This window comes from Drosophila santomea, chromosome 3L (assembly GCF_016746245.2).
Source record: "Drosophila santomea strain STO CAGO 1482 chromosome 3L, Prin_Dsan_1.1, whole genome shotgun sequence".
NCBI classification, from domain to species: domain Eukaryota; kingdom Metazoa; phylum Arthropoda; class Insecta; order Diptera; family Drosophilidae; genus Drosophila; species Drosophila santomea.
This window is the reverse complement of record NC_053018.2, coordinates 7,926,922-7,944,050: the sequence shown is the minus strand read 5'-3', so window position 1 is coordinate 7,944,050 and position 17,129 is coordinate 7,926,922. Positions and strand designations below refer to the sequence as shown.

The 17,129-nt window shown below is 42.2% G+C and overlaps 2 protein-coding genes and 1 long non-coding RNA gene across 4 annotated transcripts; 1 reads left to right on the top strand and 2 right to left on the bottom strand.

Annotated features, from left to right (window-relative positions):
• Positions 1–109: 109 nt before the first annotated feature.
• On the top strand, positions 110–1,040 carry LOC120448946. Its single transcript, XM_039631192.1, has 2 exons — positions 110–835; positions 899–1,040. Exons 1-2 carry the CDS (start codon positions 318–320, stop codon positions 1,038–1,040), a joined length of 660 nt encoding a protein of 219 aa, XP_039487126.1. The 5' UTR covers positions 110–317.
• On the bottom strand, positions 629–1,728 carry LOC120448947. 2 transcript variants are annotated; one of them, XR_005616164.1, is made up of 4 exons: positions 1,607–1,728; positions 1,223–1,506; positions 836–1,020; positions 629–769 (listed from the first exon to the last, which is right to left on the bottom strand). It is a non-coding gene; the product is annotated as an uncharacterized LOC120448947 (long non-coding RNA). The 2 variants fall into 2 exon arrangements; XR_005616163.1 differs by having other exon boundaries at positions 1,223–1,722.
• Positions 1,729–2,844: 1,116 nt separating this feature from the next.
• LOC120449667 lies at positions 2,845–3,659 on the bottom strand. The gene is made up of 2 exons (XM_039632266.1): positions 3,136–3,659; positions 2,845–2,986 (listed from the first exon to the last, which is right to left on the bottom strand). Exons 1-2 carry the CDS (start codon positions 3,651–3,653, stop codon positions 2,845–2,847), a joined length of 660 nt encoding a protein of 219 aa, XP_039488200.1. The 5' UTR covers positions 3,654–3,659.
• Positions 3,660–17,129: the final 13,470 nt, after the last annotated feature.

The window sequence follows — 17,129 nt, the reverse complement described above, 5'->3', positions numbered from 1 at the left end:
GGACGAAAAAATAATCAGTCAACGAGAAATAAATTATTAAATACACAAAAAAATATTTAAAATATAGGTCTACTATAATTAAAACTAATTTTTTAAGTTATTGTGATATTTTACAGCTGTCTACCACTGTAATTATTTACCCAATTAATCATGCAAAACGAGAATGTAAAGCAGATCTACATTCTGGATGTCTTTATAACCCAATTTGGATGCTAATTGCTTCAGTCAATATTAAATATTCTTTGCAGCGCAGATGGGTACCGATTCAAATTCATTCTTGAAAGTTATTGTGCCACTGCCAGTTGATTTTTCACACAATGCAACTGGTTTCTTGGATTTACTTGTTGGCCCTTTCATTGCCAGTGGTTAGAAGCGCGTATGAGGTGGTCGGTCCTCCAGTTGGTCAGAATGTTACAGAGTACATGCATGCTCGCCAGAAGCGACATCAGTTGATCTACAGGAATGGAGGAACCATCCGTTTGGTGGTGGGTCCCGTGCTGGCCACTCAGCTCGAGGATCCTGTGGTGTGGCGCAGCATGGTCTACTACTATGTGCTGCATTTCGGCGCATTTACCCTGCCATCAGCTCCACTTTATCCCTGGGACAAATGGGAGACGATTTATGCCCGTTCGTTGCAGGAGAAGATCAGGAGCTTGGATGAGTCGCACGAGGACGACACACGCATATTCGTGTATGCCATCTTGGAGAACTACATGGACCAAGTGAGTGGATCGGCGGGCCGAGGTCGACACTGTTTGCTGCGGGGGATCTGCGAAAATGCCCAGGTGCATCACCATGTGGGTATCATGGCGGAGCTACTAAACGTTCTACTTACGTGAGTTGTGATTACTATTACTTAAATGGAATTTTCATGAATGTACATATATAAACTTTATAGACCTGGTAAGACGCGTTTGGATGTGGCTTACACAGAAGCTTTGGCAGCTGGCAAGGCTGGGATTGATTGCATAGCTCACTATTCGGATTGTCCAAGAGGTGAAAGTGTGTTGGATGCATATACTGTGGATGTGGAGTATTGAAATTTCAGCAGCTTTGCAGGCAAAGTTAACATCTCATATAATTGTTAATCAAAAATGTATTTAAGTGATCAGTTTACAACTGCAATAAATCCAGTTAATTGAATTTATTGACTACCACTGATAGCACTTTTCAGTAAGATCAGAAGAAATCACTGTCAAGCCTTGGAGTAATCTCTACTCACATGAACAATCTAGGTACTCCGATGCATTTTTAACACTAATTGCAAGTGATTTGCGCCCCTGTCGTCGCCACGCCCCCTCGAACTCCGCCGACTGAAGGATGTCGCCTCTGGTAAACCAGAAACATGAGTGCATCCAAGCCAACATCCAGCAGAATCTCAGCGAAAAATGCGTTAACATTAATGGCTTGTGGCTGGTGCAACTTGGGTGCAGCGAAAGCGACCGCCATTTTGTCAACAATGGCGTCAATTAAATGGAAAATGCGGCACCACCAACAGCCGCCGTGCTGCAAGAACGGCAACAACAGCAACAACGAAAGACAATAAATGCGTCTTAAGTGGCACATTAGGCTCACAGACGGTGCCAAGCGGATGGAGCGGGCTTACCTACAGGGTGCAGCAGATGCTTTCTTAACCGGAAGTGTCCTTGGAATAACTAACAAGTTCAAGGAAATTAATAAAAATATAATATTTAGTGGAAATGTTATTTAAGAGTGTGCAAATTGTTAGCCTGTCTACTTTGATTTGATTTTCTATATTATATTATCATTCTTAATATTAGTTGAATTTTAATTGTACTTTAAAGTAATTGCAAATACAAATTTAATTTAAAATATTTTCTATTAGTTTAGCGCTTTAATTTAACGATATAAATAAATGAAATTATAATTTAGAAAGTAAAATCTCTTAGTGACAATTGTTTATTACCATATCTTCTTTTATTTAATTAACACTCATAATTAATCATAAGCATATACACAGGGCACCCTGTTCGAAATCCTCAGCTGCGCCTCGTGTGCACAGCTAATTCAAATGCGATTATGACAACGCGAACAACGATGGAGCTAAGCGGCGAAGAGAACGGAGAGCGGGGGGTGAAAGCGGAGAAAGTGGGGCGAAGGAACCTGGCAGAGTGCAGCTGATGCAGAAAAGGGGAGGGCGGAGGGTGGCTTGGGGGAAGGCCTGCACAACTTTGCGGTGTTTGAACTTGTGATGGTGCAGAGGAATAGGTAACTAATGTCTGCGGCTGCCATGTTTATGCGCCAGAAATAACGTGAACTTGAAAATACTCACGGAATATAAGGAAAGCAAACCATTTGAGTAACTAGTAACTAACTCAGTTAGTTATGCAGCTTTCAACAAATTTTGTTTCAAGATAAGGCGTTACGGTGCATACGGTGCGAATAATTTATATTAGGATACCTACCATAACTTTTTCATTTATTCGCAGTTGGAAATATTAAAAAATACAATTTTAGTTCTCTATTTTTGTAGTAGCAATGGGATTATCTTTTATTTATGTTTAGTATCTGCAATGAAGTGGTTTTAGAGCACGATGCCCGCATAAACCCTTGTACATGTGGGTTGCCTGCATCGATGTGCACACATGCTCATCCTGGAGCCGAGTCAACACAGTTTCCTGCCCCCTCCCCCCGCTCAGACATGCTTCCGTGCATTTCCGCCCCAAATTATGCAGCAAGAACAAGCGGAATCCGACGTCAGGACAAGAACCATTAGACATGCACTTTGATTTGGTTGAAAACTTTATTGCGGATCCCCATTCTCTTCCGTACTCCACAGCCATCCGCAGTAGCAGCCGCAGCAGCAGCAGGAGCAGCAGTAAATCAATCATCTTCCGCAATCAAAAGCCCGTCGAGGAAGTTGAGACCCCGAGGACAGGTCCTGTACAGGCCCAAGCAATTGGCTCCAGCTCTTCCTGCGGCATAGGCCTCATGGTAGGCATTGTCCAGATCCGCTTTGCCGGGACTGAAATGATTGACAGATTAACGTATGATTAATGAGTTGAGAGTAAGTACTGGAAAATAGGTAGCAAAATGTAACTTGAAAATGATATAAGAACTTCCTACAAAAGTCTTCCCTAATCTCAAAGACTCTATTCAATAGCAATTTGTTACCTGAGTACGATATCCATGATTTCCGAGAACACGCCGATGTGATGATGGATCTGAGCATTCTCGCAGATGGAGCGCAGCAGGCATTGTCTGCCCACGGAATGGTCATTGTTCCTCCTGCCAATGTACTCCTCCAGAGCAGTGTAGACCAAGAACCTGGCATCATCCGCATATCGCACTCCTCCATTAGCCACATGGCGCTCAATATTCTTGCGCATTTGCGTTAAGGATCGGGCGAAGGTGCCTTCCCACTTGTCCCACGGCCAGATTGGTGAGGTGGGCAGGGAATAGGATCCACCTTGGAGCGTGAAGGAGAGCACACAGGAACGAAAGGACACCTTATCCTCCAGGGGAATTGGCAACGATGGACCAATACTGAACTTCATGGACCCACTATTCTGGTAGATCAGCCAGCGTTTCTGTCGATGTCCCATGAATTCCGTCAGATTTCGTGAGGCTAATCCCGGCGATGGCAGGGTGAGTAGCCCCACCGCCAAGAGCAGACCCGTTGTCCACTTCATGCTCCCAACGACTAACTAGCTGCAGGTGTAGGCGTCACAGCCTTAACTCGCTTTGAAATAGCTCGTGAATTAAGTGAGCCATCAACCCAAGATGACAAGTGGAAATTTCGGAGGCACAAACATTTGGCCAGGCAATTAGCAAGAACTGGATTACACTCAACCGAAAATGTAAGAAACCTATTTCATTGATTGTGTTAAGTAGAGAATGTCGAAATATAGAAAAACTAACTAGAACACATTATTTTTCAATGTGTGCCCAATACGTTTTGGTTTTCTATTTGCACACGTGAGTGGAAAACTGAGTGGACAATGGCCAGCCATTTGGGTAAGGCCCAAATAAACTGACCCCAACATGGAAGATCAAGATGGAAAGGTCACAGTAGCAGGGAGATGGAGAAAGACCCACTTAGAAGACCATTAAAACACGGAAAATCTCTGGACACAATCAGCCAGCAGAGCGATGAAACGAAAAATGTTTTGCAAATTATTTATACAAATACGGGAAGTAGCACCAACAGTCTGGGCGACCGCTCCAGGCGGAGATAATATCCTTTTTCGGGTTGTTTTGTGATTTGTCGACGTGGCCGGAAATGAAAAGCAAATAGCAGTTGCAAGCAGGCAAAGCAGTTGGCAACAACATTTGCTTATATCACAGCACTGCCATGGCAACTGTGGTGGCAACAATCGGAGTACAGCAAACACGGCAACAAGCCGCAAAGATGAAGACGAAGGAAATGGATTCCGACCGCAAATGCTGTTTACACGCTACCGAAATCCCATGTGGGTTCTTAGGTCTCACAAAATCACAATGCCGCGAAACTTTTGCCGCCCAATTCTGTCTCGAACACTTCCGCTTTCTTGGGAATTACAGGCCACTACAAGCACAACATATAAATACAACAAGAATTTGAATGATTTATAAAGAAACTAGCTGCCCAAAAAGAAAAGATAAATATATTGAATTATCGGAGGCTGATGTGTAGGCGTGAATAAAAAGATCAACAAAACCTAGCGATTCGGAGCAATAGACTCGTTTAATAGACACGTGACTAGCTCATTATATGAAAGATCTTCAAGTTGTCCAGTCATTGTTGATATCATAGTCTGGAAAGATTTTAAAAATAGATTTTAGGCTGACAACATATTTGTTTAAAAGGAAGTGGTCTTAAAACATATTTTTAGAGAAGAAAAATGGTAAAAATAAGGTAATTTTGATTGATTCCTAGCAGGAATCTACTAAGAAAACCAGTTTCAGCTCTACAACTTTCCTCCGGTGCGCTTCGTCACTACGTCACAGTGATGTATACCTAAGTAGTTAATTCATCTGAAATTGAAGTGGCTTCATTAGGCAAAGCAATTTCCTACCTTATAGAGATTGTGCATTGCCTATTATTCCTTGGGTTCCATGTGACCAGTAAGCCATTTTTGAGTCCTCGGTTGCATCTGCATTACTTAGCAGTAGTCCTGATTTATGGTTGCATACATATGTGCACTTGTTTGCAATATTTTTGGCAAAAGCTTGTTTCAACATTGCAACATTGCCGTATCTCATGCTCTGCCATACGACATGCACATGTTTTTCCCAGCCATCTTTGTCCATTTTTACTCGGCCCATTCACCCGCTCCTTTTGCCCAATTTGGCACAGCCAGAGAACTTATTTTTCTTGGCCGCAATTAGGCAGCGGGTGCACGAAGGAGTAGTTTCTGGAAAAACAATATCTGAAGTGGGGCGTGGCATCGCCCACCCACACACAGAGCATTTCTCCAACTGTCACTGGCAGCGTGAAAAGGACGAAGGAGCGGGGAAGAAAGTAAGGAAAGTAAGGAAGTAACTGCGACACCCAATGGACTCGTAGCTACCTCATTCGACCTTCTATCCCTCAACCGCAACACCACCCATCAAAAAAAAAAAGACTCCCCAGAGCGAAGTTCCTCTTCTTCAATTTCTCACACAAACTGTATATAATATTTATTATGTTGGCATAATAAATTGCAACATGAGGCAGATTCATTTTCGCACTTGCGGACATTTTTCATTTTGTTGCCCGCCGGGCAGCAGCTGCTTGGACTTGGTGGTGCGTTGGGTGGTGGCGGTTGGTGGCTGGGTGGTTTCCTTTTTTTGGCCGCTAGCTTAGTGGGTGGTTGTGAGCAAAAGCAAGAGAATAAGAAGCGTTGGTGCCACATTCATGTCGCCACTACTGTCCTCGTTGCGGTGTTGCAACTGATGAGCAAAAAATACTTGTTGCCATCCTCTAGTTCCGTTCGGCACTCTTAGTTCGCGCTGCCTTTGAATATAAATGACATTTGAGGAGCGACTTGATTTATTTATAATCATTCGCATACGATTGTTATTCATATCAGTGGATTCAGGAAAATAGAGTATTAATCATAGGAATGCTTGTATAAACTCAAAAATCATATTATTTATAGTTCTTAAAATTTATGTGAAACTATTAATATTTTATACTATAGATATCATTCATCATGTCCTAGATTTTTAAAAAATTGTTTATTTTTTTCCACAACTAGTTAAGTAATTGTCTGTAAACAAGTTTCCAAACTGGTTCCTTCCTTGGCTGCACTGCATCACCTGTTCTTGCTTCTTTGCCATCTGCCACGGCATGTGCACATTTTAAAAGGGAAATTTAATAAACCTTGTCCTATTTCATGCTCATTAGTGTCATGATAAATTGTGGAGCCACAGTCACGTAACCGGAGCGCAAAGGAGACCCCGGATCCGGGGCCATTTCTCAGGTGAGCAACGCCGTGGAGATGGGTATCGCGTGGTGTCCATGTAAATGTGGGCCGGGTGCGAAGTTCAAAGGGCAGTCGGGCTTAACTGTTGCACAATGCATAGAGCCCACACCACACAACACCACACCACACCACACAGAAAGGGCCATAAATTAGAAAAGTTCGCCTCTGATGCGGACAAGTTGCCTTTGATTTGCCAGTTTTGTTCGCCATTTTATGGCCGTTTAATGTGCTGACTTGTCGGCAATTACAAGAGAAAGATCGCCGGGCAAATGTAAATGGAGCTGGGAAGCTCGGGGTGTACGAGTTCATGGAGCTCACATAAATTCAGGCAATAATCTCATTGTTTTCACATGCGCTTCATTGCGCGGTTTTTATCACGCATCGGGTTGCAAGGGGGGAGGGGGGAGAGAACTGAAAATCGAGACACTTTTCCCCATCTGTTTGCTCATTGCCCTGCTGTTTTCCTTTTCCCTTTGTTGTCAACAAAGTTTCGCAGACACAATATGTCTGCGGCAGTCAGTTGTCTATATAGTATGTCTATATATAGTATAGCTACGTGTACACATGGTGTATCCCAAACTCCTTCGGTTGATCTGTCCGTCCGTCTAACTGAGCTCTGTCCGTCCCGCCGGTTGCCTCCATCTGCCATCTGATGTAGCTACTTTTATGGTTGATGTTATTACTTTTTCCTTGTTGTCCCCACTGACGCCTCGGTTTTCCATTTCCCTTCGTTTTCCCACCAACTGATACTGCGGCATGCAACAGCATAAAAAGTTAAAGGTTGAAGGCAATCTGATGGGCAGAGTGAAAAGCTTTTCGCTGATGCACTAGACAGTAATACAAAATATATAATATAATATATATAAATAATATACATTTTAATAACAACCAGCCTACAGTTGAACACTCTTGCAATAAATACTTAAAATATATTGATTACATGCCAATCTAAAAAGCGTATATACCTTTCCTTAGGGCATCATCTAACATAACTAACTTCAGCAGCTGGTTATTGTTTTTTATGCTAGTTGCAGCATTGCTTTTTGCCTTTGTGGCTGCATCCGCACTTCAGACGTCGCCATCCTCGTGGCTTGGCGACGACATTTAAAGCGCCATGAATATGCAAAACTTTTACACTTGCTTTTTATGCGCAAATGTATAAATTGAGGGAAACATGAAGGGGCAAGGCAAACAAACGCCGCTGGCAGCAAGGATATTTTTTGTGCTCTCCGGGCTCAGCACTATTAGTCGCCAGCATTGGCAACTGGCAACTGGCAACTGGCAACTTGTGCCGCCAGGATGCTGTGAAGCTGGGATGTTGGGATGTTGGGATGTTGGGATTCCAGGATCCAGCGATCCTGGGTTGTTAAGATGCCCATCCCCTTCATCGCGCAATAATTCTTCAATAATAACGGAGCAGAGTTGGCGGAGGCCAAAGCGTTTGTCGGTTAGGTGGGAAAATGGGTTCCGGCGGAATCGGAGTTCCTCGCTTTCCACTGCTGCAGCCAACTCCATTGCGGGCTATAAAATAAACACTCACTCACTCACTGCTGCCCCAGCTCCTTGTTGCGTTATCCTTTTTCCTGCAGCTTCTCATAGAGCACTGAGAGAAATCACCCAGTGCTAACATAGTGCTGAAAAAGAAATGCAAGCACTTGAGTAAAATATGTAGATAACGATTCTACAATAGGATTCTTTATAAAATATGTAAGATTTTGAAATCTATAATGAAAAAATATATCAAAAATTATTTCTAAGTGCTTAACGTAAAATATAAAATTGTTAAGTTCTTATTCTTCCTTGACAGATTGAAAAGTAATTAATAAAAAGTTTAAATTTTGGTCAGTAACACTTTATGAAGTTCTGTAAATAGTGCAGAATATGCAAATTAAATGCAAATATGAATTGATGATTAATGAATATCGAGTTTATTTTTAGTGTTCAGCTCCTTGCCAGCGTTTTTTGTCACTAGCTGCGGTTTAAGTTCTCGTTCTTCTTTCCCGGGGTTTTTCACATTTTTTGTTCGCAACTGCGGCTTGCTGAAATTTGTTTGCATTTGCAATGCAGAATTAAATTATTGCTTCCCCGTACACACAACGTAGTCTAACTTTTTGTCTGCTGCTGTTGCGGTTTTTCCATGTTGCTGCTGCCACAGTTGCTGTTGCTGCTGCTGCTGCTGCGTGTTGCTGTTGCACGTTGTTGTTTTGCGCACCGGAGCAACATTATCGCCGGGTTTTGGCTTGTTATTCGAACGCCGCTTTGAGACACGAAACTTTGGGCCGCGAAGGACTGCGGTGTGAGGGCCATATTGATTGGAAGGCGTTTAAAGTCGCCAAGAAGCTGGCCAGGATACTGTGGTCCCCGGGCGAAGTTCAAGTTGCTGCCGCAGGATGCCATTGATAGCGATCTCATCTATTAAACGCTTGCGAGCGTAATTGCGGGGGGGGGGAAAATGGGCTTCTAATAAGATCCTTAAACACGAGCAAGCTGGGAATTTTCTTGTCTCGCGAGCGTTTTCAAGTGGAAATCCAATTATGTAATACTGCTTAATGGAAGGAAGAGATTTGTAAGCAATCAACATACATTTTAACTATAAAGGAGGGATAATTTATAATTGGAAAAGATTTGTAAGCATTCAATAAAAATTTTTACTTTAAAAGAATCAAAATTTATATTTGAATTTGTAAAATAACTTCGAAACCACTGTTGAAAACGAACCCTATTTATTTCGCCAACTTAAGCAATTTCTCAGCAAAATAAGCGAGGAATTTCGTTGGCTCTGCTTATTTGTGCGCCAATTTTTTTTTGGCACTTCCTGAATCTGTCGCTGTCCTGTCCGCTTACTTGCCGCTTTGCATTCATTTCAAATATTTGCCGCCACATTTGCACAAACAATTTTCGCATGCATACTTTGGCAGGGCAGAGTTAAAAAGCCGCGTGACTCCAGCTGAAAGCCAAATCCGGCAATAACTGTCTTGAGTCAGGAATCAGGAATAAGCAAGGATGCGATGTCTACCGCACTCTAAGAACAGGACACCCAAGGTTTCCTAATGCGTTTGTCTAAATTTCGCGCCGTTGTTGATATTGTTGGAATATAACAAGTAACCACGGACGAAACTTTAATACACTATCAGCTGTAAGGAACTCATTAACAATACTTGGTTTTAATTGAAACACATTATTAGACAGATCGAGATGTTGTTTCAAATTTTCTTAAATGTTAACTACTAAAGTATGGAATTATACATTTAAGAAAATCTAGAGCACTCATGTGAGAAGTTTATTTGAAGCTAAAAAAGCTGACTTTCAACTTATGTGTGCTGTCGCAAGTTGCCAACTCCTTGATCTCCCAATCAAACATACCCTGCAAAGGGTATTCGAAATATGAAAAAAGAGAAAACAAGCCCAAGGAAGGAAGAGGCGGCGATGAGGTAAGAGCCCGGATCCTGGCTGGCGAAGTTTGCCAGCTTGCAGCCCATAGCCTCGTGCCCATGGATGAGTTGGCCCGGGCATGAACTGTGACCCCAAGACTGGGAGCAGAAGTCAAAGAGTGTGCGGGGGTTAAATATGTTTTTTGTTATTTATGCAAATTCGTTTCTGTGTTGCCAGCGACCTGGGCATTGTTGTAAGTCATAATAGCGTACACGCGGCGCGGGTAAAAGGAAAAATGTGGGATTGGGGGGTTTTCCGAAGGGGTTTTCTTCTGGCTTCTAACCTGTTGGCATTCGGGACCTCGTGTTTATGTGCCAAACACTCGTGCTTTCCCCTTGTTTTATGCAAATTTCCCAACCAGCCGCATTTTCTCGTCCATTTTTCACAGCATCGCCGCGGTGGTTGAGCTATAGCCAAGGTACTTGGTCTACAACTTTGTTGCAAGTTTGTCTTTGCCGGCATACTATGTTCCCTTGCTACATATTTAATGCCCAACAATAGGCGTGAATAATGAATACGTTGCCCTGTGCCATCCAAACTCACATACACACACACACTCAAGCTCGCAAGGACTCACATTCAGGTTCAATATTTGACACTCTGGGGCAGCACTTTAATCTCAAATTTGTGCCTGCGCCCAGTTTATTACATTTAATGTCATAATTTATTATATATGTACATATACCAACTTGGGTCTACGAATTACTCAAGGACGAACAAGAGCCCCCAACACCCAGGCACCAAAGTTGCTGGCTCGAGGACATGGGTAATTCCACCCATTTCTGGCTGCATAATCACAAAAAACACTCGAAACATTTTTAATTAAAATTTGTGTTGTGTTTGGGCTGAAGTGTTGGGTCGACTTAATGGGTTACACGGCGTTTGCTGCAGGTCAGCTCTGCACACATTAATTTACGTAACCGAAAGGTGTGCCCCATTATATTAAATCAATTAAAACGAATTCGCTTACATGGCCATTAAATAGGAACTAATTAATCAAATTGGGCTTAATAAGCGAAAGTTCACTAGTTTATTTCAGGATATGCAATGAGCTTTTAGTGAAATACAGTTTTAAACATTATTTATCATTAAATGAGAACTTTGAAAATTTGTTTGATTTAATACAAACTTTTATTCAATTTATTTTTGATGCTATGATTTTGGCTTTTGATGTATATATTTTGGGAAATGAATGCTTCAGTTTATGAATCTGAACTCAGCTTCACTTAATACAGAAAGGATCCACCTTTCAGACGTTAATATGTTGGGTGGTGGCTTCGTTGATTTGGGTAGTTACTCTCGCCTTCTCAGCATGTGGGTTAATTTATTTAAATCTAGCTTGTAATTCATATTTCTCAGGTAACGTTGGCTGCATAATAAGCAACTTATTTGGGTAATAGTCAGCTACGAACTGCCTGAAAAACAGCCAGCATCTGAGTTCCTCTGCTGATTTTGGTGAGCATCCGTGTTCACGGGTGCGTGTGCGAATATTTGAGACATAAATTTGGCAAATTTTGGGTAGCTACGTGTTGGTTGGTTGTCTGGATGGTTTGTAGGTTGGTAGGTTGGTTTTTGGGTGCCCGGACAGCATTCGTGTCGGGTGTAAATTTGCAGATAAGTAGCATTAGTTGGGCCTTCCATCGTGGCGCCTTTAGCACGGTTATTATGTAGTTAACGAGTGTTTATTAGCATTTTAATTACCTTCTGGGAGCGTGAAAGCTGCGCGCATTAGCAAACCCTTAGTCGCATATACATACATATGTACATACATATGTACTTGCCGGCGGGCTGGCAATTTACCTCCTGGCACTTGGCCGACAATATATGGCTAAAACTTTAATTATGTTTTTAAAGTTTAATGAGCGGCAGCCGCTTTGAGCTTTGAGTGCTTTCAAAATATTTGCTCATTTCAGCAGGTGCAAGAAAAAACTTAAAAATCATTTCATTAAAAATTCATACTATATAGCTGTGCGGGTACAGTGAAATCGTTTTATAACAAACATATACAGCGCAATAGTGATCAATGACATAAGCACAAAGAACAAAAGTTATTAGGGAAATATGTGTAACAAAGCTTTGTATTATGATCAACAAGATTTTTAGTTAACTTGTGTGTGTAGCTTGTGTTTTTATGCCTCGACATGTAAATATGATTTTTCAAAACTTTATACTAAAGCTGACAGATATTGCTTTTCGTGTTAGTGCTGTGAAAATAAAGTAACTGAACGCACATGTAAAACGCAAACTATTTTTGGTTTGTTGCCATTTGAACGCAAAGGATTTCATTTAAACGGACTTTACTACAACATTTTCCATATGCTACAATACTAGAGAAATATTTGCATTGCTCTAATAAAAACAAGGGAAAAATTGCAAAAACTAATTGGATGTGCTGGGCGAAAGAAAAAATTGCACTACGCAGCGGTAAGCGTTCGAAACGGTGGGCGTGGCTGTTACGGGAAAGGGGGGCGTGGCGGTGCTGGTTGCTTGTTAAAAGTTCATTAAACTCATAGAATGCTTGTAAAGCGAGATGATAAATTAATCTACAGCAGGCAACGAAGCGCGCTATTGAGTGGGCGCAGCGAAAGGGACAGACGATAAGGAGTGAAGGGTAAAGTCAGAGAGAGAGAGAGAGAGAGAGATGGAGAGGGAGCGAGAGAAAGAGAGAGCGGTGCAGATGGAGAGCTAACATAAATGACGAGTTTAATTTGTATGCAAACAAGTTGGCGGCGTCGTCTCCACACAAACACTGATGTTGACGGCGATGAGGATGATGTTGGACCTACAGTAATTACGCACACATTTAAAGAAATGCAGCGGACACACACACACACACTTAACACATGAAAAGAGAGCGGGAGAGAGGGAGAGCAAGATGGCGAGGTAGCCATGATGGTTGCTAACTGTTTCCGCTTTATGCTGAGTGACGTGCGAATGCCAGGAATGAAGAAGCATTGCACTGCAGCCAGCCACAGAGAGTGAAAGAGAGAGAGAGAAAGGGAGAGAGGGAGGAAGGAAGAGGGAGAGAGCGAGGTGAAGGGGAAAAGTGCTGAGAGAATTATTGTGATGAAGCTGCATGTGCATTAGTTAAAGTTGGGGAAAGCATTTCACTGGGGTGCACGATAGCACGATAATGCCAGCGAGGGGACTCCCAAGTAATGATGCAGAAAACATGGCAGCTTTGTCATTCAGTCGCCTTCTTTGAATGGCAAGGATATTTCAACGCGAACTGTACACACTTTTGGATTTGATGAAGTAGGTCAGTATTGTGATGGACCAACTGCACTGAACTTGTAATTCAAACTTTATCTCTTGGGTATATATGTACATTTAAGCAAAAACAGTTGTATTACCAAGCAAACAAACACAATTATTAATTAACCAAGCGCATGCACATAGCAATCCAATTAGGAAGTACTCGGACTCCATGGCGTATGCGTTATATTTCAAAGAAGCAGTGGGATCGACCTTTTAAGTGGATTCTCGGCAATAAAATTATTCGCTCGACTACCAGCTTGTAATTAGCATAAACTCGAACAGTTAATTAGCGTAATAATTGCGTTCATTCAGACAAACACAAAGGCAGAGTGGATTTTAACACCAAAGGGAAAATAAACTAAAGCAAAACACAGAAGCAAAGCAAAAGCCAAAGCCAAAATCCAAAGTGTAACAAAAAGTAAAACTTATAGCGTCTTAATTGGCGTGCGTGTTCAATTACAATCGAGAAAGCTACTGTTGAACCGAGTTTCCTTGGATTTCTTGGTCGGCAAAGATGGCTGAGAGTGGGTGGTAATAAGCCATTATCAGCTGCTGTTACTTGAATTTATTTGCCAGACAAAACACGCCGAAACAAAGCTGAAGACCCGGCCAGCACGTAATGCCAGAGGGACGAGTGCCGGAGGACAGGCTGTCATTCATGAATTTCAAATAATGTCGATGTCGAACACTTTGACTTTGTCCTGGTGCCGTGCACTGCGATGCGATGCGATTGAGGCGAAAACCATTTCGTCCTAGTCCTCCTCCATCGGCGCACAATGTCGTGATTCCATTCCGTGATGCCTGGCATGCCAAAATCCAATGAAAGACGTTTAGTTTGCTTCGGTGTCGTAGTCCTGCGACGTCTCAAGGAATTCGCAAAGAAAACAAGCAATGAAATCGCATAACTAACAATGAATTCCTAACTTGCAGCTACTTGAGCAGCCAGCCGCCACCAGCCACCAGCCACCAGCAGAAAGAAGCCATAAGATGAGTTGAACGTGGTCTATGTCTGTGTTTCTACGGTTCTGCCGCCGCACACTCCCCTTTTCATCAGCCACACACGTAACTATACAGAGAAAATATATATCACTAGAAATGGTCATCAATGGGATTTTATAGTCCATGTGTATAGAAATTTAAAATATTTTCGAACTTCCCCCCTAAATGTTTGTCAGTAGCTTAAATTTAAAGACATATACTTTCTTTAAAGAAAGATTAATCATCTATACAAATATATTATGTTTTGGAGCTCTTAATTTGTATCTTGATTATTATATCATAAAATGGATCAAATATTTAATTCAAGATTTTCTTCGCGTGCATAGTGTGGAAAAGGCGACTGGGAGTTCTTTGCAGATTTCATGGCAAAAAATAACTTGAAGCGTGCTCTTCTCCCGTGTGTCCTGCGGGTGGGCCTTCATTCCTATGCTGCCTGTGTGCTGCCGGTCGCGATTTGCTTTTCCTTCTGCTTTCCCATTTTCCTCCATCTCCGGATGGAACGTGGATTCTTTGCTTTGCTTTCTGTCCGCCGCTTGGTTTACTTGTGGGCGCATATTTGATTTCTGTTCGCTGGAATTTTAAGCAGTCATCAGCGCCAGTTCCGGCTTCAGATTCATATTGCAGCTCAGTTTTTACGCCATTTGAGCAAATGCAGTCGATTCATTGCATAGCACTGAATTTATCTTATCACCATCCCATTCCATGAGTCAGCAAATATTTATGGAAACTGACGTTTGGGAACGATAGTTTCACAGCCAAGAGAAATGCATCCTTGGAAAGGTAATTTATTGCTTATCATTTAATTGTTTGCCACTAAATTGATGGCCTAAATAGTGATGGTGCTATCTGATTGGATTATCAACTGGGGCCAGGCTAGAACATTTGGCATAGTTGTACATAACAAGTATATATTTTCTCCTGTGCTGCTTTAAAACGGACACATATGTATGTGCTAGCTTGCTGCCACAAAGCCAATAAACATGCGAGTAATTTCATCGACAAACAAGGCACAAATCCCTCAATGTTTTGCTTACTTTTAGCCAGCAAAGAACAACAAAACGAAACCAATGCGAATTGAATACGTTTTCGAGTTCAATGGAAGCGATTTCCAGCTACGATCCCAAATCCGAAATCCGAAATCCATTGCATACTTCAAGGGGCGACTGGGATCGTATGCGACTGCTCTTGACTTGCATTTCAAGTGCATGTTGGTTTGCTGTGGATGCTGTTCCACCATTGTTCCATCGCATTGCGGGCTTCTTCTTGGCCAGCTTCTAGTTTTAACAATGCCACTGACTGCGGATGACAGCATTTCGTGTTCCAGTTGTTGTTGTTTTAACGCCACAGCCTGCGGGCTTTTCAGCTTTTGTGGCCATGCGGATATGCATATGTATGCATACGTATGTATGTATGTAGGCAGACACTTTTACGACAAGCTGAAAAACATGTTAATTTGGCTCTGAAAAGCAGAGGGGGATGCGGGGAATCGATTATCACAGCCTAATGCAAAACGCCGCAACTGCTGATGCATAATTTAGACGGCAGACTGTGCTCTAAATGAAAAGACGGCTTATCAGCAGCGTCTCTAATCAGGGCAAGGTAACAAATCCTGCGCCAGAAAAAAAATCCCAACAGCGCGGCAGGCAAATAAGCATTATAAAAACCCGGGGAATACGGCAAAAAAAAAATGTGTACAAAATAATTCCACAACAGACAGAGGGTGAAGAATAAACAACGCGAAGGCAAAGGTGCAAGTCAGGTCGCCACCATGGGTGGTGAGGAAACACTCATATATTTATAAAATTCAATAATTCGGTTAAACTCGAATTTTCAAAAATTAATCAGGTATTTAGTTTACTTTTTATGTTTAGAAAAAGATTTTGGTAGAACCACAAAAAGTATCCCATATTATCCAGCTTTATAGATCTACAAATTTAAAGCACATTTTAAAGTTAAAGGTATCTCTATTTTTGGGACTGTACAAAAAGCTACATCATTTGTATGAACCACGCCACTTAAGAGTTATTTGACATATAAAAAATGTAGCTTTTGTTTTAATATTTGAATTCAAAACTTTCAGTCGCCACACCCATGGTGTCTGAGCCATTTGGCGTGCCCTTCCTGTTGTCGCCAACGACTTGTTGGCAAAAGGCATTTAACGACACCTAAACAGAAGACGTCCGCCCAGCCAGGAGAACAGGACAGCATCGCGACAGGATACCGGGAGACAGGACTCGCAACTGGAGATGGCGAAGACGTCGCTGTTTACATACAGGGATGCAGGGTCTGGTGGAAAGATATGAGGGAGGAGAGGAAATGGCTGAGCGACTGCTCGCAAATTCTAATAAATGTAAAAGAAATTGAATGAGGTTATGGGGAAGGTTATGCCACGGCAGCTGCGAAAATGGCTGAAATTGCCAGGCAAACGCAATTTTTAGACTCATCGTTCTACTTTTTTTTCTGTTTTTTTTTTTTTGTAGCTCTGTGGGTAAAATGAAAACTAAACGAGTTTGTGCTGGCCTAGGCAACATCATCCTTGACTTGGATTTGATGGCAGTCAGCAAATTGGCAAACGCACTGCGGAATCGTGGCGCTGGTGGCGACAGTGAAAATTGCTGAGCCAAAATGGATATCGTTTTAATTTTTTCAAATTGGGGACTCAACATCGTTACGCGGATAGACAGCCAGGCAGGCAGCCTGGAGGACTTGTGTGTGTGTGTGGAATTTTTGACCAGGAATTTAAATTATAATTGTAAGCGATGAGCGGTGAGGAGCTGTCGGCAGAGCAACCATTAAAACCCGATAATGTTGCGAAGAGGAATTCCCGATTTGTCAATCGGATATGCAACAGCAATTTGGAAACGATTTAAATTGGGCTGCCCAGAATGCCACATGGTGATGGTGCACACTGGTAATGGTAGCAGTAGTACAGTGTGGCAGTGTCCTGCTGGCTGACTGACTTTACATAATGCCTGCCTGATTAGGGCAAAGGGCATGAGCCATGCTCCATGCCACTCAGCTTGCAACTGG